General features: G+C 37.9%; 1 protein-coding gene across 2 annotated transcripts in view; it reads left to right on the forward strand.

Annotated features, from left to right (window-relative positions):
• Positions 1–20458, forward strand: part of LOC132794279 (uncharacterized) — a 52094-nt gene extending 31636 nt beyond the window's left edge. Inside the window, exons 3-4 of one of the 2 annotated variants that reach the window (XM_060804601.1) lie at positions 348–372; positions 16140–20458. In XM_060804601.1, coding sequence (XP_060660584.1) covers positions 16929–19802 — 2874 coding nt within the window. In that variant the 5' untranslated portion in view covers positions 348–372; positions 16140–16928 and the 3' untranslated portion in view covers positions 19803–20458. The remainder of the gene's footprint in view (positions 1–347; positions 373–16139) is intronic. The other variant, XM_060804612.1, reaches the window with a different exon arrangement.
• Positions 20459–26432: the final 5974 nt, after the last annotated feature.

The following is a 26432-nucleotide window of genomic DNA, read 5'->3' on the forward strand; positions in this document are numbered from 1 at the left end:
TCAGTGTTCAGTTGTACTATGTTGTTTGCTGCTTTCTGTGTTATGTATTTATCAAGACAGTTGTCGTCCTTCATGCGCATCCACATCGCTCAAGTCTGCTTAATGTGGCATTCTTTTATCAACTTTCTTCTATCAATTGATGAGCTTATTTTATTGCCCGTTCCAATGAACTACGTATTTCTCTCTTTTGCTCTCGAATTGCACAAAGCTACTTCCACTTCGTTCTAATATAGTGTTACAAATAGCTAAAAATAATATTACAGCAGGCAACTTTTCTCTACAGTTTATTTATAAATGTTTTGACAAATTCGATATAAATCTTTCCATTTTATTCTTTTTCTTTTCAGACAGCCAAAAAAAAATCTTCCAGAGGTATGTTAATAAATGAGAGCAATAAATTTGGAAATTTCTTTAGTTCATAAATCTATCTATAGGCCCCTCATAAAATTGCCTATAAAATACATGCCATGTAATGCTAAATTTGTTGCCTAATCAAGCACGGAGAAAACTGCCTATAATTATGTACGGATTAAACACAAATCCTCATTAAACTATTAGAACTATGCGGAGCCGGCTTATTGAGCATAAAGCTTAGCATACGTTCTGAGATTATTAAAGGCAAAGTTCCTCAAAGGCTAAGAGCAGATCATACATAATTTATATCCCCTTTTTGCTTAGACGAAAATGAAACATTTTCATACTTTTCTTTTTTTTTGATACAAAGAGAAGCTAATTTGCACGCCTATCCATGGCATAATTCCAGGAGTTGGCAAGCGGCTTTAGCATCCTCCCGCAGTCAGTACCGAAGATAAGCGGCTTATGCCGTTCGCTTGAAGTGCCAACGAGCTGTGACACATAAATACGAGACTCTCTCTCAGGGGAGACAGTGGCTGAAACTGTCTGAGCTTCGAATGGGGGTTTTATCCCGAAAATGCCAGAGTTTATTCTCCACAACTCTTTTTTGCTTTTTCTTTTTGTAATTGCATTGCTGGCTGACGAGCAAAACTGCAATTAAACACACTTAATTGTTTATTAATGCGCACTCTTCTTCCAGCCAGCGAGCGAGCGGCGTGAAAAAATTAATTAATTTGTTGCTATTTTAAACACGACGCAGACAATTTAACATGCCCCACGACTCACTGACTGACTGAATGCCTGTCGAAGGGGTCTCTCTCCCCCATTGGCGGCATATATTATAATTTTATTTTATTTTCTTCTTTAGGGGGTGGCGCGTGAGACATTGCCTAATGGTCTGCGTCGCATGCTGTTGGGTCCTCTGCCTTTTGATTTATGCGGTCTGCACTTGTTTTTAGTTGCGAGGGGAAATTTTTCGTGTTGGCTGCATTGATGCGCACAGCCAATTTAATTGCGCCGTGTGGATTTTCGGATTTTCACACTAAGTTCGTATTTCCTGCAGCAGCAGCAGCTACGCAAGAATACAAAAATAACACACAACACAGAAAAAAAGGCATGTGGTGTGATGATTAATGAGACAATTTTTACACTGCGGCACAGTGTGCAGAGATAGCGCGGAAATTGAGCGAAAATTAGTACAACGGTTTTTTTTTGTGATAATAAATTGTGTTGTCTTTTTATATTCTTTGGCCTTACTATAACCTGGTGACTCTTTTTATCGCCCATGATTTTGGCATCATTTTTACAGAAAACGTTTAACAAAACAATACAAAAATAATGTAAATAGTTATATTTAATATTCAATTAAATTTCAAAAAGAAAGTCATAGATATCTTAAGATAAAAATCTGTAACGTGAAAAGCTAAGAGAATATTAAAACAGCAGCAGTTATTTACATACTCCCTTTAATACCCACAGCAACATTTTTACTACCAAGCTACAATTTATTAAATATTAAATAGGAAGGCAGCGAGTCTAACTTACTATTGCTATAATAAGAGAGTTAAAGAACAAACAACAAATAGCTAGTTATATATAGGTATATAATTAACAAAAAGTAAAGAATTATCTTAAATTTTTCTAAAATGAAAATCATAAGAAATAGATGTGTCGTAATTTTTAATTCAAAAATAAAGAAAATTAACCCTTTTTTTTAACATTTTCTTAAACATCCTTTGGGAACAGTTAATATTTTAATAATTTATTTTAATAATTGCGGTGTTGAAGTTGCCAATCATCTAAAAATTCACAATTCGCTTAGATTTTTGCTAGTCCCTTTTTCTTTTACAAAATATGTTATCTAAATAAATGCTTTTCTAAACTTTGCTACTAATCCATCTCAACTTGTAGTTTTTGTTGCTATCCATTAACAACTCGAAAGCTAGTGAAAACTTCTTTGAAATAAATTACAAAACTAAAGTTTTCTATGTATGCAAAAGTTGCAAACAAAAATGAAAACTTTTGTTTATTTGATTTAAGAGAATAGATCATATTTCTCGATAGTTTTAACCACTGTGCAACGCAGTCAATCTTTGTGTGAATTGAGGGTGGCAAAGAACTGCGTGAATAACATGGTATTGCATTATGAAAAATGCATAACAGACATGAGATTGGGGTCTGCTGATGCTGCTGCATGCTCATGCTGTTTGCTGCCTGCCCCAAATCATTACAGAGCTGAGCGATAAGCGATGTTGCATGCGGTGACACAACTGACGATTGCAATATGATGTGTGTGCTGCTCCACTGCATCATCTTTTTTCGTATCTTTCCATCTGCTACTCAGAGCGGGTTTTGTGTAGCTGACAAGCACGCGAATTGATGTGCCACTTGGGTGAAATGCTGTTGACTTTGAGAGATTTATGAATGCACTGCCGACAGCTGCCAAAAATGAGCTGCCAGGCGAGACATAAACTACTCTCATCTTCTATTTGTCAGTCTGGCTGGCAAATTGTATTTTGTGTGTATTGTATTGGTTTCGGTCTCGGTCTCGGTCTTGGTCTCGCGTCCAGTCCGGGCGGTATAATTAGCATTTGGAGTTGAGAAAGTTTTGGCTCAACTGCAGCTTAGCTGACTTAACAGCTGCGCACACTTTTATTATGCTTGTGGTTGCTGTGTTTGACTCAACTCTGCATACATAAACTAAAACTCAAATTTGCACACAAAACCCCCAAAATGTCTGTATGAGGTGATATAGTAAGGGGGTAGAGAGTAAAGAAAGACAAAACAGCAGCAGCATGCTGACTGCCAAGGGACAAAGTCAGCAACAGACACAGAAGCAACAGCAACAGCAGCAGCTGCAACTTCAACTGCAACATGCAGCAGCTGCAACAAAAGCTCAGCCATAAAATTGCACAGCTCGACGCTCATTATTCAAATGTGTGTTGGGGTTTTATTGTACCAAAATACACACACACATACCAATACTAGTATCCCCAACCCACACTTTCCGTATTTGAATTGTCTACAAAGTGCCACAAAGAGGCAAAGCTATCTTCACAGATAAATCCCAACAAAAACACTGGCATTAATTATGCAATAGCTACTATTTGGTTTGCTTACATTTTTGCATAAATATAATATATGAGAAAGAAAATACTGAAATGTTGTGGCACTTGGTAAATAAAATAAAGTTACATTTACGAGTACTGAAGGAAAGTTACGCTGATGCAATGCAGAAACTCAAGGAATTTGTTGCATTGAATAAATTAAATTATATTTATATTAATTTGTATTTTAATAGAATAGATAATATTGCCGATACACTTTCACCTGAATTTTTGTTTGCTTATACTTTAAGATATTTTTGCACACAAACACAGAGAAGTAAATAAAAATGTTGATCAAAGAATTAGCTGCATTTAATTAATCTAAATTGAATATCAACTTTAGAAAAGTAACACTAGAAATTTTGTGGACTGCAATATAAAGTAAACTTTAAGTAGAAGTAAATGTTAATAAATACTCTTAAGAAAACAAACTGCGAAGAATCATGGAGAAGTTTATTTAATATTCTTGAAGTATCATAACTTATGCAATTTTCATTGGCAACAAAGCTCCAACATGTGACAGAATGGCCATGGTGGACAATGGATTACTAAAGGTTTTTTCGCACTTGCAAAAGAAATCAGTGCCAAAAAAACATAGCCAACTTCTTTACACAGAAACTTCATTGCAACTCTCTGATGGAAAACAAAAAAATCACTGCGCGAATACTTTTCAGCTTCTCTCGAACTAATTTGATTGTGATGCATGACATTGTAATGTCTATGCCATGAAATACAATTAAACGAAACAGACAAATTGTTTTAATTTCAAGCGATACGCCGCAGAAACAGCTTTGATCTCAAAGTGTGCGCACAGCAGCTCAAAGAAGTTGAAGCAACTCAACGACATCCCTTTGAAAAAGTATTAAAAAAAAAGTAAACGAATTCAAAAGTTAAACGTTTGATCTGCCCCCAAGGCGATTGTCACGCATGTCGACCTGGACACATAGAGATTAATTAACGACAGCGACAGGGAATGAATAGAGTATAAAACAAGAAAGAAAGCTACAGTGAAGTGTGCTCGACTGTGAGATACCCGCTACCAATTTTGAATAAAAGCAAAAGAGTGCGGTATGGATATTAAAATATAACAAATTAATATACCAAAATACTATAAATATATCAAATGCTATATTAATATATTGACTCATTAAAAATATACCATAGTGTATTAAAAATATACCAAATGTTATACTTGGTATATTGATAAAGTACCACATTCAAAATATACCAGAGACTCTTAAATATACCAGATTACTACATACATATTCTGGATGTATAAAGTTATAATACCCTTCTACCCTATGGATAGCGCGTATAAAAAATTAAAAAACAAACCCAGCCGACTGTCACGACTGGGGAATGCAATGCACATGCGTTTAATTAGCGCCACAACTCGAGGGGATTCATTGAGCGAGCGAACGGCAAAGGAACCGAACTGAATCGGAGAGCAGCTTGACAGCAATCGAGAATGACGGCATTACATGAATTACATATTGCAGTTTTGTGGCGCAGGGCAAAAGGCAAATAAGGCAACGAAACTGTTTCAAACGATTTGATTGGAGTAAATTGCGAGACTCCAACTCCCAGCTGCTATCCCAGCTGCTTCTCCAACTCCGACTGTGACTCCAACTCCTTCTCCTACTTCTTATGTTGTCATTTCGTTACATAAGAGTCGCAATTTTCGCTGGTTTCTCCTGGTTCCTGACTGCTTCCTGTGCTTGATTTTGTTTGCTTCAAATTTTATTTCCCTTCCATTTTTTTTTTCCTTTTTTTTTAGGATTTCTGTTTTGCGACATTTCCACGTTTTCCGTTTCTCGTCCTGGCTTGTTTACACGACAGTCAGAGTTCCATTCTGCGGTCTGCGCTCTAATTGCGACTTGGCAATATATCAGCACACACACACATACATACATAGATAGATAAACATATACACACACACTCTTACACACACACTCCGAGTGACTCATAGAAATGTGTACTTAGATATGTTGTTGGCATCTTTGTTAGCAGCTCTACCGTTTTGACATTTGCTTACGCGTTAAAGCTGACAGGTAAAATGGATTTGTTACGGCAATGGAACACACAAAAACTCGTTGGCAGAGTGGGAGAAGGGAGGGTGGAACTCAAATGTGTGACACGTGAGAAGATAACTCCCTTACTGCCGGAAATTGTGCATAGCACAATGGCCAAAGGACTAAGGACATCAATTTAATAGCAGCACGTTTAAAGCGAGTTTTATTTTGCACCTGCTTCTCAGACAGAGCAATTTAGAAACAGTTCAAGGTTCCCCTTATAATTATGCAATCTTATTTTCTAGCGAAAACAAAATAAATATCAGATCTAAGTCAATTTATAGCACTGAAATAAATTCACAGAGTTTTCGACTTAAATTTGTATTTAAATCTGCTTTAACAAGGCCTCGAAATTCTTTCTTCACTCTCAGCATTTATTTTTCTTTCTTTTGCCTTAATCACTTTCAAGTTGCTTGCTGTAAATTTGTTATCATTCTCTTGCGATTGCACTTAAGTTAGCTATGTTATCTGGCACACGGCCAAAGCATAGCACAAACTTGAGTCAAAGGATAATTCGATTGGCAAAGAAAATCGGTATTGAAATTGGCATTTGCAGATGGGCTCAATGGCATTGCCCATTAAATGGACAGCAAAGCAGTTTTTGCATTCAAATGCAAAAAGAGGCAATACTCAGAGAGACAGACTCAGCACTAATTATCGACAGCTAAATAATTGAGCGCAAATTTATCATGCCCAACAGAAAGAGGCAATAAAAACTAGAGCCAAGAGTGGATGCTTAACCGGTGAGCAGCCTAATTGCATTAAAGGAAAATCCATACTAAAAGCACTCTAAATGCTAAGCAGACAAAAGAACGTCGCTGACCTTTGGCCCTACGAGACGCATTAGAGAATTTAATAATTCGCAAAAATGTTAATTAGCTGAACAATCCATCAAGTCTAGAATTTTGCAAAAGGCCGAAGGCCAAAATTTGCAACAGAGAAAAAGGTAAAAGACGAGAGAAAAATGCCAAAAAAAGGAGCCGAAAAATTTCGTTACAAACGTGGCACAAAGCCAACAAGCGGATGTTCAATAACATGACACAAACGAGACATTTACAAATTTATACCAAAGCTATTTCTACGTTTTTTTTTTTGCTTTAGAGCTTAGGCTACCTGCTGGCCAAAAAAAATATGATTGGCAGAGAAATTAGGCAGGCAGGCTGTAAGATGAAGGCACGAAGATACTTCAAAGGCCAACGCACTCAATTCGATACAGCAAATATATATACATATATATATGTATAATATTAATCAAAAATTCACCATGCGCAGCAAAGAATCATTCAATGTTCAATGTTCAAATATATCAATGGGAAACACACGAGAAATTCTGCATAATAATTTCAGAGAAATACTAAATACAGTCAAGATAAAAGTATGCTTCTTAAGATGCTTAGTTTTTGACATTTGAATGCTTTTAAATTAAATTGAAAAAAGTCTCCTTTTTCTGTAAAAAGTTCTGTAAAGTTGTTTTGACAATTCTTGAATTTCCGCAAATTTTTGAGTATACACGAAAAGTCACTTAGGATTGCGCCAGTGACCCGCAAGAAAGGTTAATGTCAAGCGTGAATTGAACCGTAACAAAAGAAGGCAATATTCTTGTATTGTTGTAAGGGTCCAAGCACACAATTCACAATTTACCCAAAAGAGGTCAAGACAAAGAGCTATTAATTGTTAATACCGTACGGTTGTTCGTAAGCCAGCTCAACATTGAACTCGCGTTGCATGTTGCAACAAAACAAACAAATGAATGCAACTGACGATGATGGTAACTGGGCACTGTTAATTGCACTCATTCACACGGACGAGCACAAAAGCTGCCGACGACGACGCTTCAAAGTGGACGCTAACAACAACAACAACTGTAACAAGGACTCACCAAAGAGTCATCGTTGCCTTGACGTCGCGGAAACGGAAGCGTTAGTTGCAAGGATATGTTGCACTACACAGTCAACGCATACACAATAGTCGCCCATTCCCATTCCCATTCACAATTCATCCATCCATTCACAATTCTGCTATCCCCCTTGAGTGTGTGCACACTCCTCCTCTGTGTGTATAGCAATTATGTGCTATTGAAGTTTCATTGTCAGCATTGCAGATTGCAGCTGCTAGACTCTTGGTTCCTGTTCCTGTCCTCGGTGGTCCCTGAGCCCCATGCCCCTCTAGTCCACTCTTTGTTTCCGTGTCCGGGTCTCATTCCGTTGTCCGTTTCCGTCGTAATTGTTATGCCAATTTTTAAGGCGCCGCCTGCTTGCCAAATTAAATGAAAATCAAATAAAGCCGCCTCGCCTCTCCGCCTTTAGAGAGCGAAACCCAAATACATAAATGCGGTTAAATTTGCAGCGTTAAATGTTAACAGTCGATTTTGCAACTCAAACATCAACCCATAAAAATATCAACGCGTATTTGCGTGCTTCCAAAGAGCTCTCCTCTCTCCTGCATCCGGCTTCGCCTACACCTTCCTTTTCCCCCCGTTCTTATCTATAGAGGGGGCGAGGGAGCGAGTGTCGTTTGGCTTAGACTTACGAGCTTGGGGCGCAAATTGACAATTTCTCTGAAATTGCACAAATACTTACGAGCCTGTGCTCCACTTTTTTATGGCAAATTACATAGCCGCATATGAGTATCTATGTATGAGGGTGAGTATCTCTATATGTGTGTGTGTGTGTGTGTGGGCGTTGTCATGTAATAAAAATGTTTGCAAGCCTGCTGCGTTTCCAGAGGGTTTTATGATTGGTTTTGGAGCACAAAAAAAGGGGCAACAGAAAAAAGTTGAAGGAGCAAAAAAACGAGGGGAAGGAGAAGAGAGAAAGAAAACAACACACAAAATAAATAAAATATAAACTGCGTTATGTTTATGCGTCAAAGGAAAAACCCATCAGACGTCATCAGCTTGCGTATAATTAAACATTAGACGATGGTAATAAAATGGGAGCCATTGAACAGCAATGCTCTGAGCGCTCAATACTTGATGACGTCGTCATTATCGACGAGGATAATGACGATGTTGATGAAGTAATGGCTTAAGTTAAGTAATGTTTGTTTGAAGAGTTTCTTAAGGAATATATAAATTTAATTTCACTTACCAGATACAAGTCTTATTTTCATCTTTCTAAAAGTAGAAATTTAAATAAAGAAATGCGAATTAAAATTAAAAGTAAAAGGATATTTATAATATTAACTAATTTGTATTCGTAGATTATTTACTTTGAAGCAAAGCAAAAAAAGAAAGATAATTTACTATATTATTTCTTAATTTTTCGTATTTTTTATATTTTTAAAAATTATAAAAAATATTTTATAGGCAAAGAATTGAGATAAAAAGCGGAATCGGATTTTTAGAATTTTTTGTTTTTGTGATATTTGTGTTTTCAAATATAATAGAAAATGTTAATTAACATTTTATCCGAAAAGAATAAAAATAATGTAAGGTATTAGGTTCAAAAATGTATAGAAAATTCAAAAATTTAGTGAAATTTTAAAGTGAAAATAATTTTGTTATATCAAATCAGACTCTTCAGCTACACTCACTTAGCACATTTTGCTATTTTTGTATGACAAAGCCAATATATAATCGTGCTGTTTTGTTTAATGCGAGCAAAGTGAGCTAACTAAACAAAATATGAGTCCAGCTTGTATCCTGTACAAACGACAAACTTATAAAGCAATTAAAAAGTTTTAAGCATTGCCATGATTTTGCTGATTTTTTCTCCCTCGATTTTTGGCTCTATGAAACAAACAAGAAAAAACTTTCTACCTTGGGCTAAACACAATTTGAGCAGCAGGTAGCAGGTGCACAGCAGCAGCAACCGCACAAATGCATAACAGCATTAGGGCTTTTATATACTACATATTCTATGCATATAGTATATATACTTAAGATCATGCTTTGGCTGCCTTCGCTGCTGTTGCTTGTGGTAATGATAATCAAGCTCATAATATGTCGGTGAGTGCCTAAAAGTATGCTTAATATTGTGCAACTTTAGTGCCTTTAAGTTGCAGGGCTAAACACAATCCCCACCAGCAACAAACCTAACCTAAGCAGCAAATGTGTACCTAGCTGGACTTGGAAGAAGAAGTTTTTTCCTTTAAGTGCGGCATTCTCTAACAACTTGAGCTGCTAGGCAAACAAATGAGCAGAAAAAAATACATGCACACACATTCAGTTATTTACTAAAACTTACACACACACAGTTTATATATACATCAAAAGTCTGCTTGTTGAAAGCAAGTCAAAAGTGCCTTTGACAGAGCGAGAGAGACAGAGAAAGAGAGAGAGAGAACAAAATGGCTGCTGAGTCGTCGAGGCGTTTGGCGTTTATTTGCGTTTATAATGTGTGAGCTATTAAAATTTTAGAGGCTCTTTCTGTAAGCGTGTGTCGGTGAGTAACTGAAAGCGACTCCGTCTGTGAGTTTTCAACACTCGAACAAAATATATATAGTATGTGTATAAATTCTTTTCTGCATTTTAATGCGTTTGCACAGAATGTTTCAATTTTCTTACGAATTTTGTAACGCAAAGATTGAAATGTTATTTGAGAATTATTTTGTTTGGGCTCCATATTTTAGTCATTGATAACATAAGAATTTAATATAAAATAAATATTGAAAATACAATTGTATTTAAACGTTGATAAAATAAAAAGAGCATCATATATTCAATATTATTGAAATCTAATCTTTTTAAAATCATTTAAAGTTAACAAATACAAATATTGTAGTTAAAAGTGTTTAAAATTGTATTTAAACATTAATAAAATATTATTTAATTAATTAATCTATATGTATTTCAAATAAAAATAAGTAAATCAATATAAAACTTAGAAATTGTATTTAATCATTAATAAATGAAAGAATTATTAGTATTTTATTAATTAAAATAATGCAAAATTTAAAAATTAAAAAAACAGATACAAAATTGTTTCCCCTGTTAATAATTCAAATCAAAGTAATAATATTAATATTAAATTATAATTAGAATAAAATATTAAAAATATAAAAACACATACACAAAAGTGTTTGTAATACCCAACAAAATAAATTATTAATTCAATAACAACTATCTCCTCAATACTTTGCTGGCCCAGTCAAATAAAATTAATCAAAAAAAAATATGTAAAGGGTATATTTTTGGTCGGCGTCAGTCAGCTGTAAGAAACATTGGCAAAGCTTTTATGCCGTTGTGTGTTATTTTTTGTAATTTTTTTTTCGCACAGCGTAAAATGAAAATTAGCTGATTTCTTTTGAGCAGATGTGCGTCGCATCGCATCGCAATACGACTCGTCGCTCTTAAAGCTTTTAGCAGCTGCTGCTGCTGCCAAAGCATTGTAAACATCATTTTAAGTGAAACTCTCACACCGTGTTTGCACTTTGTAGAAATGTTTGCTGCGCGCAACGCATTCAAATTCATATTTGTGTGCAGCAGTGTGCAGAAATTAACATAAAATGCGAATGCGAGACGCGGCGGCGCGATGTCGGCATTTTATTTGCGTTTTAGCTTGTCCATTATACGAACAAAACTTGCAAATACCCTGTAGTAAGTAAGTAAGCTAACCCAGAAATATATCACGTATACGACGCATAGACAACATAAAATATTTTGCAATAAAATTGCCAGATAGATTTATGTTGACGTAAACAATTATTGTTATTGAGGTTTACAGTGTTCGAGCCATAAATCATTTACAGCGCATTTCGCAGTCCGTCATGCCTGACATATATATTTTTTCGTCCTTTTTTTCGCTTATTTGTGTTTTGTTTTCTTTTGAGCCAGATTTTGCTGCAGCTTATTTTTTATGCATATTTTATTTTGCCATTGCATGCGTAATTTTATTTGCCGCCTCGCTCTTCATTTTTGTTGCTTTTGCTTTTGCTAGTTGGGTTGGCAGGTAGTATAAGTTTTATGGCCATCGTTGCGCTTTTTCAACTGTAGTAAAAAATGTATGTGCCACACTGCGGAATGGCGGCTGGCATTCGTTGGTGTTGTTGTTGTTGTTGTTGTTGTGTTGCGTTGTGGTTATCCAGTTGCCAGTTGTCCTGACGCCACTGTGGCTGCACCTGCGGTTGTTTGTGTTGCTCTCAGCAGCAGCAACAGCAGCAGCAGTTGTTGTTGTTGCTTTGTTTGTCACGCTACCTTGGCCAGGGCCAAAGCAGTAGGCAACATGCCAAATTAAGTGCTCCTTCTGTTTTGTCAGGCAGAGTGAAACCTCAGGTCTGCCTCTTTGCCGTTTAAGTTGTCATGTACATTTTAATTTGCACCATGTACATGTTATGATATGTTTGCACTGTCCACGCCAGGCAGCAACTTTGCAAATGATTGTTTTGTTGCTTAATTTTAATTTGGTATACTGAATTGAAGTGCTTAACTTTGTTTTTGGTATTAACAACTACTATTCACTGAGCTATAACTATTGCAGCTGCTGCTAAGCTGTGTCAGTTGATTCGTTGTCGTTGTCGTTGTGGTTGCGCTTCTTGCGGTGATTGAGTTGCCAAAGGCAACTGGAAGACGCGACGATAGTCAAATTGTTTGCCGCAGCTGTTGATAAGTTTTTAATTAAGTTTAAGCGTATTAGCAGGCACTTTAGCCCAAGCAGGAGAGAACCAACTCGAACTCGAACTCGGGCTCGCCTTGAAAGCCACAAGAGCTCGGCATTTCTTACGCGGCACTTACACCGAAATGTAAGAATGCGACGCAAATTAAATGCTTAACTGTGGGAAGCTGTGGCAGCCTCGCCAACGAACAGCCTCGGGTGCAATTTTCAAATAAAAAATAAAATAAAATAAAATCCACACAAAAAAGAAAGAAAAAGAAGGAAATTAAGCACAGTCAGAAAGAACGCAAAGTCGCGCCACGTGTCACTGCTTTTAATATGCGCACTTTTCATGCATTAAGCATACGCCGCGTCGTCTATTAACGCTCAATAAAACGAAATAAAAATTCGGAAAAAATAAAGCAAGCAAAGCAAAAAAGTAAGTATTTTATAGTCGGATGTGCTCGACTGTTAGATACCCGAAATAAAAGCGAAAAAGTGCGGTATTATACTTAAAGTATAACAAATTAAGATACTAATAGATACTAAAATATCGATATAGTATCACATTCAAAATATAACATAATGGGAAACAATTATACCATAATGTTCGAAACCAGATTGTCAGCATACATTTGCTGGAGCCACAAAGCTTTAATACCCTTCTACCCTATGGGTATCGGGTATAAAAATATAAAACGCAAAAGCAGCACTTGATTATGGCAATGCCAATTTGGTGTAAATGTCGTTCGTCTATTGATTTGCCGAGCTGAGCGCCATTCAAATGAAATTGAAATTATTTTCAATGACAGCAGTTTAGAAGACGTGCCCATTGCACACACACACACACACAGGACATGGGTCATGTGCTAAATAAAATAAATGTTTATTTATTATTAGAGAGAAGAAGGAAACTCAAAATTGCCACTTTGCCTGTGTGACACTTTTGTGTGTCTTTCTTTTTGGCTCAAATCGCAACGATTTGCCCCAGGCTTCCGACAGCACATTCTCTTAAATCGTAACTAAAATACTGGCTGCAAATGTTGTAGATATATACACATATATATAAATACAGCCTTGTGCCTGGCAAGTTCAACTGCCAGTTGCTCTCGACTGTCAAATCATTTTGTGATAAGGATGCTTTCTACTCTACATGGCACACAAGCATGCACGCACACATACAGACACACACTTCCGTGTCTAATGTCCTGAATCCTGTCTGTGCATATGGGGAGAAACATGGAAACGAAGGACGCCTCCTCTTCATAACTGACGACAAATGAAAATGTCAAAAATGTATACAAAGTGCTGCTGCTGTTGTTGCTGCTGCCAAGGCAGCCAAATGAGAAATGTCTTTTATTTGTATGAGCACAAATTAAATTAGAATTTCATTCAACAATTGAAAAATCTGCAACTTGCTGCCAAAGCTGAAGCAGCAGCAGCAGCAGCAGCAGCAAAACAATTTCCAAGTCCAACAAAGTTTTGTCAATTTCGAAAATAGATTTCATTGCTATGCTGTAAAGAATATACGAGTCTGTCCCATAAAATGTTTTCCAATTATAAATATAATACTACATTTCCAGTTGCATGCAATAAACTTACTTATTTGCAATAGTAACTTCTAGTTTTCGGAACCATAAACTAGATACATAAACCAAGCTCTGTGATTTTACAATAATTTCTCAATTTCACAACAAATAAATACGAAATTAAGATACATATGAACATAAAATAGCTTCTGTGATTTTAATAATTTCTCAATTTTACAACAAACAATCACGAGAATTCCTTGCAATCTTTTCTCATTTCTAATGAATCTCGAAAAATCAATTTCCTTAATAACTGCTTTGAATTTTTGCTGACAACGCAAATTCGTAGAATATTGGCTTTTAAATAGTTACGCATAATTATCGTAGATAAGGGAAATTTAATATACTTAGATGAATGCGCCATTAATTATGCAGTTCATGAGTTTTGAGCAGAAAGTTTTCTGGCAAGCCACGTTTACCTGTTCAGCGTTAGACAAGAGAAGACAACACAAGACAAGACAAGACAAGAATCTCAGCTACAATTACAAGCTAAGCGCTAAACATTTGGCTAAAAGGCCAAAGCAGCTGCGGCATAGACGCAAGACAAGACAAGACATTGCCAAGATTAATGTTTGGTTATTAATAATGTCGAAAATTCAGTTCAGCTCAGGTGGATAGCCAAGGACAACAAGAGGCAGGTAAGCGTAGAGACGGGGAAGGAAGGATCCACAGATTTGGCTGCCATGGTAAAAGCAAATCAAGTCAATTTGTTAGCCAGCAAAATGATCGCATAGCCAAGTATCCATTACGCATTTGCATTGGCGCCAGCAGCCGGCACACTTCAAACAAGGCAAAATGTCAGACAGTTTGTCAGTCAGTGAGTCTGTCAGCTGCTGGTTTGTCGTCTAGTTTGTCAGCCAGTCTGTCATTTAGTGAATGAGGGAACTCAGACTCAGCCTCTTGGCGTGTGGAGCTAATGAAGCAAGTCGCCTCTTCTCATTTATTCGCCGGATCGAATTACTCAATTGCTACTGCTGCTGCTGTTTTCTGCTTGTTTTTCGACCAATTTCATTGTGATCTCAGCGAACTTGCACTTGGCTCAATTTCCCTGTAATTTATATGTTATTTACCCAAAGTGCCAACTGTGGCAAGTGGCAAGTGGCAGGCAACAAGACAGTGCAACAATATGTTGCATGATTTATCGCAGCCATCTTCATTCGATTGTCCTTTGCCTGTGTTGCTTATTTACATTTTGGTTTACTTTGCTGTCATTTCCTTTGTCTTTTCGGCATTTTAATGTCCTTTGATTAATTTGGACAAATATAAATGTCAGCCTTGACTCTGTTCAAGGTAATTGTCATTGTCAAACCTTACAGCTGTGGCCACGCCTCGCCTCGCGTCGCCTCAACTGACCTCTGTCGCGATGACCACTTCACCGACATTCACACACATATATCAAATTAAATAAGGGACATAATGAGCGAGTAATGAGCACGGATGTGAAATAAGAAGCCAAGACTCCTCGCTGTCCATTGGCAAACAAATTTTCCGAGTATTTCTTCATTTTCAGCATTAACGCAAAACAAACGCAAATGCAATTAAAGAAAACAATGCTCACGCACGTATTTTCATTTTCATTTTCATTCGCATATTCATTTGCATATTGGCGATAGGATATAAAAATAATTTGCTTGCTGATGCTTCCGATTTCACTTTTAAGCCGAAATCGATCCGACATATTCATTATGCATTAATATGCGACACGACACGAGACAACAGAGCTGAACACAACACAACGCAACGCGACGCAGCGAAATGAAAGTACATTAATAATCAAGTGGAGGCGTTGAAATATTTGCCAACTGCCTGACAAAAAAAGTTATTAAAAATAAATCACCTCCGTACAAATGAGTATGCTTATTTGAGCACATATATCTGGGTATATATATGTATGTATATATGTATTATATTTTCATATGGCAGCTTGTTTATTGACAAAATAAATTTAAAATTAAAGTCAGCAATGCTTGTAGATAAATTAAAAAAATATACAGGCTGGATGTTAAACTGAACTCTATGAAAATATGCACATTATGAATGCAATGAAAATTCTAAATAAAATAAATAAAGTTTTCAACACAAATAAAGACAGTTAAATTATTAATATTGAATAGAAAGATATAATATAAAATATATGTATTGAATAATTAAAATAAATATATAAAAACAGCTAAATTACAAATATAAAATAGAATTTAAGCTAATTTATTTAATTAACAATTAAATGCAATGAATAACTAAAAAAAAATAAATAACTTCTAAAAAAAATTATGAAAATTAAATTATGATAATGAAATTGAAGTAGTAAATATATTACAGTAAATTCCATTACTCCAAATCAAAAGTTGATAAATGAATTCAAGAGACAAATAATGAATAATTTCAAGACAATTCTTATTTTAGTAGATTAAATTCCATTTACTTCATTCAAATCAAATTGATGACTACTAATTGTTCACGTTGCTCTGCTTCATTTACTTGCAGCCTTTACTCCAACTATAATACGAAGCAATAAGCACAAAAAATCTGTACACGTGTCGTATACGCAATGTTAAAGATGCGACTGAGCAAAGACTACGAAGGAGCAGCGAAAATAAAATCAGAAGCAGAAGGAAGAAGCAGCGACAACAACAAATGAATTGCGTTATAATTTCATTAAGGACAAAAGCCTTTACTAAGAATGACAACAACGTGGAACTAAGAAGCAAACAAGAACGAAAAAAAGGAAGCAGAGAGAAAAAAGTGAAGTAAAGTAAAGTAAAGCCGCAGCGCAGCCCAAAGCAGCCAGCGACAATAACAAAAGCATTGCCTACGTTGCTGCCAAGCAAAAATCAAGCGACTGACATTTTTATGAAATTAATACAAAAGCCAAAGGCAAGGAGAAGAGCAAGACAAGTACAAGGGGAGAGAGAAGAGCAATGACAGCGTCGACGTGGACACAATGATGAGCACTTGCTCTCACTCTTGCTCACTGATAATAATGATGGCCCAGCTGAAGCGGGCATGGCAGGGCTTTTATTGCCTGACACTTGAGTAGACGACAGAAGAAAAGGAAAGGGGGAAGTAACAACGTCATAATACAGTGACTACTTCGTCTACTCGCGCATAGATGTCGCTAATGCTATTTGCGTGACGCGGAAGAAGCAGCTGCTAAGACACGCTAAAGACGTCACCTTCACTCACTAATTTGACATGCAAACGTGACCAAGTGTCTAACAAATCTTTTAACAAAATACAAAAAAAAAAAACAAAATATAAAGTAAAGAGGTAAAAATGCCACGCCCATTGGAATTAATCGTAGCAACTGCTTTGCTGTTGCTGCAGCTGCAACAACTGTTCGCCTGTCCGCCCGAGGTGTGTGTCTGCAAGTGGAAGGGCGGCAAGCAGACGGTCGAATGTGGTGGCCAACAGTTGGCCGCGCTGCCCGAGGGCATGGATCCGGGCACCCAAGTGCTCAACTTTAGCGGCAATGGGTTGCAGGTGCTGCAGAGCGAACGCTTTCTGCGCATGGATCTGCTCAATTTGCAGAAAATCTACTTGTCGCGCAATCAACTAATGCGCATACACGAAAAGGCCTTTCGGGGACTCACCAATCTCGTGGAGCTCGATCTCAGCGAGAATTCACTGAGCCTGGTGCCGAGCGAAACGTTTCAGGACTACAGTTCGCTGATGCGTCTCTCGCTTAGCGGCAATCCGATAAGGGAGCTGAAAACGTCCGCCTTTCGGCATCTCTCATTTCTAACCACACTCGAGCTGTCCAACTGCCAGGTGGAACGCATCGAGAACGAGGCTTTCGTGGGCATGGATAACCTCGAGTGGCTGCGACTCGATGGCAATCGCATTGCCTTCATCCAGGGAGCACACATACTCCCGAAGTCGCTGCACGGCATCAGTTTACACAGCAATCGCTGGAATTGCGATTGTCGGCTTCTCGATGTCTACAGCTGGCTGGTGAGTCACAACATACCGCTAGCCGAGGAGCCCAAGTGCATGGAACCCGCACGGCTCAAGAGCCAGGCGATCAAGGGACTGCAGCGCACACAGTTCGCCTGTCTGCCCGAGGTGAGTCCACAGTCCAGCTACACAGAGGTGAGCGAGGGTCGCAACATGTCCATCACGTGTCTGGTGCGTGCGATCCCGGAACCGAAGGTGTTGTGGCTCTTCAATGGTCAGGTGATGAGCAACGACAGTTTGCTCGACAATCTGCACATGTACTATTACATCGATGAGAGCGGCGGCAGCGGTGCTGAGGAGAAACGCAGCGAGATCTTCATCTATAATGTGGGCGCCGAGGATAATGGGACGTTCTCGTGTGTGGGACAAAACATTGCCGGCAAGACGTTCAGCAATTACACGTTGCGTGTGATCATCAAGGAGCCGCCGGTGGTGAACGAAGTGTCATTTCCTCGGGATTATATGAACTACATTGTGGCGAGCAGCGCTGGCGGTGGCATCATCTTTGTGGTGCTCCTCTGCACCATTGTGGTCAAGTGCAAACGCAGCTCAGAGCCAGCGAAGCGAAAGAAATGCGAACAGGTCACAAGCATTGCGGGGGCCACCGATGCGGGCAGTCATCATGGCAACGGTCAGGATACGGGAATGATGAAGTGCGCTTCCATACTCAACGATGGTGACAGCTTAAACGGCGGCGCTGGGTTGCTGCTCAGCGAAAACCTGACACCAACGAAGGGCAGCAATGGCAACGGTAATGGTAATGCTTCAGGCGGTGTGGCTGGTGCTGCTGTGGCAGGTGTTGGCGCTGGCGGTGGCCTCATCTTGGGTGGCCAAATGAAACAGAATCTGTTGCTGTATGCCACGCCCAATGCGCACTCGCATCCACACGCCCATCACGCGCATCCGCATGCCCAGCAGCTGCAGCTGAATGTGAACATGATGAATGCAGCTGCAGCGGCGGCGGCAGCATCGCCACCCTTGCTGCTGAGCAACGGACTGGCCGCGGCGTATTGTTCGCCGCCGGCATCGTTGCGCAACTATGCGGAGAAGAATCCGGATTTGGTCAACGATGCGGAGAGTGTCAAGCACAAGCTGAAGACGGCCGTCTCGTTGGATGGAGCCGCTGACTATGAGACCGCCAGCGATTGCGGGCAGTACGAGGGTTGCTATCAGTTGACCCCGGCGCCATCGTCGCATGCACACACAATGCTGGGCATGGGTTCGCGCTTTGCCGCAGCGATGACAACGCTTCCGCGTGGCATGCAACTGAAGTCGGTGTTGAGTGCGGCGTCAGCAGCATCGCAGGCAGCGGCAGCCACATCACCGCATCAGGTGGATGTGCATTTGAATCCGGTTTGCTTTTTGGGACAGGATGGTTATGCCTACGACTACAGCAGTGCGCATCTAGTGCAGCAAGTGGCAACCACGCCGCAGCAGCAGCAACATCCACAGCACCAGCAACAGCAGCAGCAACAACAACAGAATTTCTATCGCACCCTGCCACATAATCGCGCCCACAAGCAACAGCAGCAGCAACAATTTGCGGCTGCTGCGGCGGCGGCACAAAATGCCAGTCTACGCTACAGCCTCGAGGCGGAGTTCATACAGCGCGCACCTGTCGTTGGCTATGAGAAATATCAGTTGCCCAATGTGCGTTTCACAGCCGAGGGATATCCACAACAACAGCAGCAACAACAGCAGCAGCAACAGCAACAGTTGCAGCTGCAGCAGCAATTCCCATCGCCACCGGAGGGCTACAAAAGCAGCGATCCAATGCCAATGCCAGCCTTCCAGCAGTGGCCCAGCTGTCTGCCCGGTTATCACGCGCAGCCTCTGCGCTACGGCATCGCGCAGTCGCCGCAGCCGCAGTCGACGCAGCAGGCAGCAAGTGCCACAGCAACGCCACCAGCACCCACGCTGATAGAGAACAACAGCAGCAGCAATCAGAATAGCAACAGCAACAGTAACAGCAACAACAACGCCACAATACCCGAGCTCGATGAGAGCGAAGCATCGCCAAGTGGCTCGAATGCGGCGATGGCAGATGAGCAAGCAGCTGTCAGCAGCAACAACAGCAACTCGAACACCAACGAGTCCAGCGACACGTCCAAGCTGAAGCAGCTGAATGGACCGCTAGCCGATAGTCCCGATGAGGGATATGTGGGCGAGGCGCCCGAGACGAGCGATATTTGACAACGCGGCGTCGCCGCCAGCCAGGACGCTGCCTTAGATGATTCAGTGGCTCTGTAAATAGCCAAGCTGATGACACACACACTCACCAAACACACTCAACACATACTCGTAAATATATGTATACTTTCAGTTTGATATCTTTTGTTTCAGTTGCCCACAACACACAAAAAAGAAGTGGCAACAACAACACAAAAAAATAAGAAAGCACAAAAAAAAAAAGGAAAACAAAACACGAAAAACAGTCAAACAAAAGAAAGGAACGCAAACCCCAAACTCTCAACTAGATTCGAAGTCCCAGCAAACAAAGTTCAAGTCAACGAATAAGGAATGCCCTTGAATTTATTTTTCAATTTCATAATTATTAATAAGTTGTTTGCTAAATCTAATTTTAGAAGAAATTTTTAATCATTAGCCATATTTGTTTAAGATTTATTTTCAATTTCATCTCATCATCTAAGTCTGCGAGTTTATCTTTAGCAATTTGAAAAGTTACATAATAAGCTGCTTGCTGTCATTATTAAAGTTAAATTTTTGTCAGCAATTTTGGCAGATATTTTTGATACCCTAGCATAAATAAATTTGATAAGAAGTTATTTTAAATTTATAATTTAGATTATTTTCTCTTTTAAAAACTAGCAATGAATTTTATTTTGATTTGTTTCCTTCGACGAATTTTCTTAAAAAAAATCGAAAATAACTTGTTATTAAAGTTATATTTTTGCCAGGAATATTAGCAGATATTTTTGATACTTTAATACGTATGCTTAGAAGTAAAAAGCAATTCATTATAATTTCAACTATTTTCTCTTCAAAGCATCAAAGATTTGTTTTTAGTTAAATCTTTCTACGATTTTTCTTTCGCCACACCGAAAGTTACTAATAAGCGTTATTTTATTATTAATATTAAATTTGTCTGAGCAAATTTATATGATATTTTTGTTACTCTAATATGTATAAAAGTAAAAGTATTTATTTATTTATAATTTCGACTATTTTCTCTTGATAAAACTAGCGTTGAAGATTAATTTAAACTTTCTTCGAATTTTCTTTACGTAATTCAAAAATTGCAGTTTTTAATAATGAATTTTAAATTTCTCGCAGCAATTTTAGCAGTAATTAAAAGCATTTGGAATGTTATATTCTCTACTTAAATCTAATCAGAATCGCATATTTTCTCTTGATAAAACTAACACTGGTAACTTTCAAGTTTCTACAAATTTGTAATTTATTTAAAATATTTGTCACTCGCATATTTGTTTTCAATATGAAAAACACGCTTCGTGCTAACCTAATTTAAATGCAAATGCTAAAATGATATTGAGCCAATATTATGTTGATGTGTTGTTGCCGCCTCAAACTTTTCATGCAAGTTGATTGAGCCCACGATGGCAAAAAGAAAAAAAAAAAAGAGTATGCCACAAAAAGGGCAGAGGCGACCTAACCTAATAAAGCCGAAAAACAAAGAAGCGATGCTAAACAAAAGCACGACGGCGCTGTGTGACTCCATCTTTGGCATCGTTGCTATTGTTTTTGTCGTTGTTGCTGTTGCTGTTACAACAACTTCCTCTTCTTCTATACAGTGTGCTAACCCGGCCAAGACCCAATCCCGACCCCTTAGAAGAAGCATAGGCAGAGGCCAGCCCAGTCATGCCTATGCGTGCCTCGAGTGGCAAGCTGGCAGCATTTTATTTCCGTTGATGTAATTGAAAAAGTTTTTCATTTAATATAAACTTTTCAGCGTCTTGCCAGTGCTCTCAAGCCATAAAAGAAGGCCCCAAAAAAAAAAGTGAAAAGGGAAGCAACGTCGGCGGCGACAAAGCAAAAGAAATGTCAGGCCTATGCCTAGTCTTAGTCTCAGTCTCAGTCGCTGTCGATTGAGTTGCTTTCAGCGGCGTTGTTGTAAGTTGACAATTGACTCGCCGGTGCTTACATACGACGCTCACTTTCTACTTCCCACTTTACACTTGCCATTTCTCCCACTCCCAAATTTACCTCTTCTTTACCTCTTACCACACTACATACAAAGTCATCGCTGCTGCTCTCTAGGCTCAAGTGTCTCGTGTGTTGTTGCCACGACAACACCTGCTTCTCGCTGACACAAAGGATTTGGACCTGGGCCGAGCACAACTCTGGGAATGGGTTCAAGTGCCATACACACGCTTGTTGAATCTTAGCTAGAAGGCAGCTCAAGCTCAGCCCAGCTCACATGGGTTGAAATTGTGTTCCTTCCCCGAAATCGCGAGTGGCATTAAGGGTTTCCTTTTGTGTATTGTGCTCTAGTTTATGCAATTTTAATTTCAGCACGAGCTGCTGCCATTTAAATAATTTATTGTATTTATTTTCAACAACAACAGCAAGAAACAAACATCTCTGCATTTCCTTTTTCCAAACACAATCATCCACTTTACATCTAAAAAGTATATCCAAAAAAATAAAGAGCCAACAAATTTCTAAAATACACACAGAAAAAAATACGAGTACACACACATGGCACAAGTGTTTCCGGGTAACAACAACAACAAAAACGAACAGTAGCTATCATAAAATAAGTAGTCACCGAAATTAAAAGTATTTAAAACTGTAAGAACTAATCGCTTAATTTTAAAATTAAAAACATAAACATAAAACAAGCATTGAAAATATTGTATGTAAATGTAGTTATAGAAAAAATGTTGAGCAAAGCGAATGGAAAGGCTTCTAGAAATTCTACATTTTCATTGAATTTCATTAAAGAAATTTTTTCAACATTTTCTTTAAATATGTTTTTACAATATTTACTTCAACAATTCGGTTTACCATTTAGGATTATGTATTCTTACCATTTCTTGAATTCTCCGCCGTTTTGATCAAAACTTTTATTTTTACAAATGACGTTTCTTCACAAAAAACACTTTTTATGTAAATATAACAAGAATAACGTATAACGATGAAGGTGAAAAGTTGAGCTAAAAGAAAGAGAACAAAAAAGTGGAATGGAAAGCAAATTTCAAATGTTGTAAGAACTAAGAACTAAAAGTAGCAATAGACGAAGGAGAGAAAATGTGTGGAAAATGCAGAAGCAATCATTTAAGCACACTACCGAGGTACTGTAAATTGGAATAAATAAATCATTAGTTGTAAAAATGTACACAAAAACACACACACACACTAATACAAGTATGGCATACAATTACATATACATATACATATACACACACACAACACACTTGCGCATATAGCAAATTATTTAGTTTTAAATTCACCAAGTGAGTTAGTTGGCAAAATGCACCGCAAAAAAGATAAACACAACATGAACATGGAAAGATTTAAACATTTTAGCATAGCAAATGGAAAATTGCATCCAATATACAAAACAAAAATACTCAAAACAATGAATTTGCAAAAGAAATAAATTTTAACAAAAATACTGCGCATAACTTAACAAAAACAAAAAACTATTTTAGATGTAATATAAACAAATATTAGGCATTTAAGTTAGCCCTAGGTAATAAAACGTTTATGAATAAATATGAATATAAATAAATATAACTTAAATACATATACGAAAAACGCATTAATGGCAACAAAACATTTAAACAACAATGAGCATTAATAATTGAAAGAAAACACACACAAAACACAGTAAAAACGGATATACAAAAAAACACAATTTAGATGTAAATTATATGTTAAGTTAAAAACCCAAAAATTCATATTGATAATAAAAACGAGTAAATTGTAAAAAGCATAAGAAAAAAACCAAATAAAACTGCATTAAACTGAAGAATTTAATAAAAATTAAATTATGCATTTTTAATATGTTAATTACTTCAACTATTCAATAGAATATAATAGCATTGCATTTCTCCACTCAACAAAAAAAAAAAAAATAAAAAGACGAAACCGCTGAAAATGTAGTGAAAAAAGATTTTAATGAACCATGACGGTGGAAAATGCAAATGCATTCTTAAGTAGGGCAGTTGATTGCGAAGTGAAGCATAGAAAAAGCTAAGAATATAACCAGCGGAGAGTGATTTGTGAAAACTATCAAAAAAAGTAGAAGAAAAGAACATGCAAAAATAAGAGAAAAGCAGTCAAAATTAGTGGGCAAATTTAAGTTGGAAATTCTTGCATAAATTTCAGGAACTAAAACTGCAGAAATATTGATGGCAAAAATAACAATGAGAGAGCAAAAATTTGATGATTTAAAATTGAAATTGAAACTAAAAGCTAAGGTCTTATAATTTACAAGTGCAGCAACTGAAGGGATTGCACTTTCACATATCACGTATACGCACTGTGTATGCACTGGGTGTCGGCAAAACTCTGACCAAAAGTGTCAGGACTGACGCATTACACGCTTCAGTGCTCAATAATCCCATTAAAGAGTGCGTGCTGGAGTCGAAGCTGAAACTGAAGCTCAGAGGCAAAAGCTCAACTGGGTCAGTTAATGCAGGTCGACCTGGCTGACATTTATGAGCACACCCAGAGAGTGCGGCAGCAGTGCAGTGCAGTGACAAAGCTAGCACACACCATCCAATTAAGTTCAGAGTTTTGCTTTAAAAGAGGAGCAGCTGCCACATACGGAGTGTCAAAATTTATTGAAGCACCCACAAGCCAAGGGCTTACAAAACAAGAAAAATATGAGCATAATATGGAAAGCTGCTGCTGCGTTGACAGCCCACAAACAGAGAGAAGAGAGAAAAGAGACTGAGACTTGACAGCGTAACCAAAAACCAAAGCCTTCCACGAATTGTGGCGACGGCATCAAAATCAAAGACAAGCGCAAAGTTACCCAAAAAACCAAAGTCAGAAGAGGCAAAAGCGCGCATAATTAATGTAGGCATAAAAACAAGTGACTTGTAAATATTACCAAGGCAATGGCTTTTGTCTGTGGCTGTGGCTGAGAGACTGTGTGTGTGTGTGTGCGTGTGTGTGTCTAAGGCTACTTACAAAGTGGCAAGTGCGAGTGGCAAACAAGGATGAGGAGGACTGAGCACTGAGGACTGGGCGCTGCTGTGTGTGGCATTGTCTAAGTTTCACTTTGCTAATAAAGCGCCCAAGTGGGCGAGTTGTGCCACTTAAAAGCGCACACAAAAGCCAACAGCAAGCTCTGCATGTGTGTGTGTGTGTGAATTGTTTATGTGTCTGTGTGTGTGTGTGTGTGGATGCTGACGATGTCTTGTCTTTACTGGTCCGTCTTTGCCTCCTCCCCTCGGTATGTTTGCCTGCGTTTATATGGTCTGGTGATTGTGACATTGTAACTACAATTACAAGCGGAAGTGACGCACACATCAACGCACAATCATGCACACATTCACACAATCACACACATACATATATATGCTTGCAGTCTGTTTATATGGGCTAGGTCTATCTTTGCTTTATGTATGGCTAATGCGCCACTAAAGCTGCGCACAAATTGAGCTTATCGTATGGTTATTTCAATTCTATTTTATGCCTAACGGCCTCACACACACGGCCCTTTGGGTCCCCCGACTGTCTTAGGCGCCTAGTCTCTGGTCTTAGGCGCTTGTTCATGCCCCCCTCAAACATTGTGTGAAAAATGGTAAGCCAAAGAGTGTGCGTGTGTGTGTGCCTAAGCTCTCTGGCCTAGGTCATGCATTAGTTTCCCTTATAAAGTTATTAACCAAAATTAATGCTTGTTATAAAATTTTCGTATGTATTTAGGAAGTGACTGTGCATTAAATTAAAACTTCAAGACTTTGCTTGGCCTTTAATTAATGCCCCCAATTCTATGGATTGGACTAACGGATGAGAAGAATTAAAAGTTACTTGTGTAGTTTTGAAGAGTAGTTGCTAATGGCAATAGGAAGAGAGAAATTAACTGAACAACTCCACTATATTTATATATAGCAAGTAAGAAATATACAGTTCAGTGTGCTCGACTGTCAAATACCTGCTACCCATTTTGAAGAAAAGCATAACAGTGTAAAAAAATACTATTACTATAGTTGGTATATAGATATACTATTACATTCAAAATATACCATTGAATACATAATACCAGATTGTCGCCGCTACGCATTTTTAAGAAAAGTAAAACAGAGCGGTATTATTCTAAATTATACCATATCAATATACTAATCAATATACTAATCAAATACCGCAGCCTATAGTTGGTATATACATTAAAAATATACCATAGTGTATAAAATATACTAGAATATACACAGCCGCTAAGACCGCGATACTTTATATTCGCCGAGATGCCTCCTTCTGCCTTTTTGGGTAGCGTGTATAAAAAGTTACTGACCTGATAATATAAATTCAAAATTTAAAAACTTTAATAAAGGTTTTAAACTTACCCTTTAGATTATAGTCTGTAATTAAAAAATTTAAAAATATAATTAATACAATGAAATTACTTCAAAATATTACAAACACTTGCGAAATGCTGTTTGTAAATAATTAAAAATATGATGTTAATAATCATTGAAGTTGAGCTACTCTTAATAAGCATTAAAAACTTATCCAATTAACCAAAACATGCAATAATGCCAAGTTAAGGGCCAATTTGTGTGTTGTTTGGCTAGAGACACTAGAGAACTATAGAACAGATCAACGAGATAAAGTAAAAGATATTAAAAATTTAAACATGCACACACGTATATTTACGCATGGCCGCAC

The sequence above is a fragment of the Drosophila nasuta genome, chromosome 2L (genome assembly GCF_023558535.2).
Source record: "Drosophila nasuta strain 15112-1781.00 chromosome 2L, ASM2355853v1, whole genome shotgun sequence".
Taxonomy (NCBI): domain Eukaryota; kingdom Metazoa; phylum Arthropoda; class Insecta; order Diptera; family Drosophilidae; genus Drosophila; species Drosophila nasuta.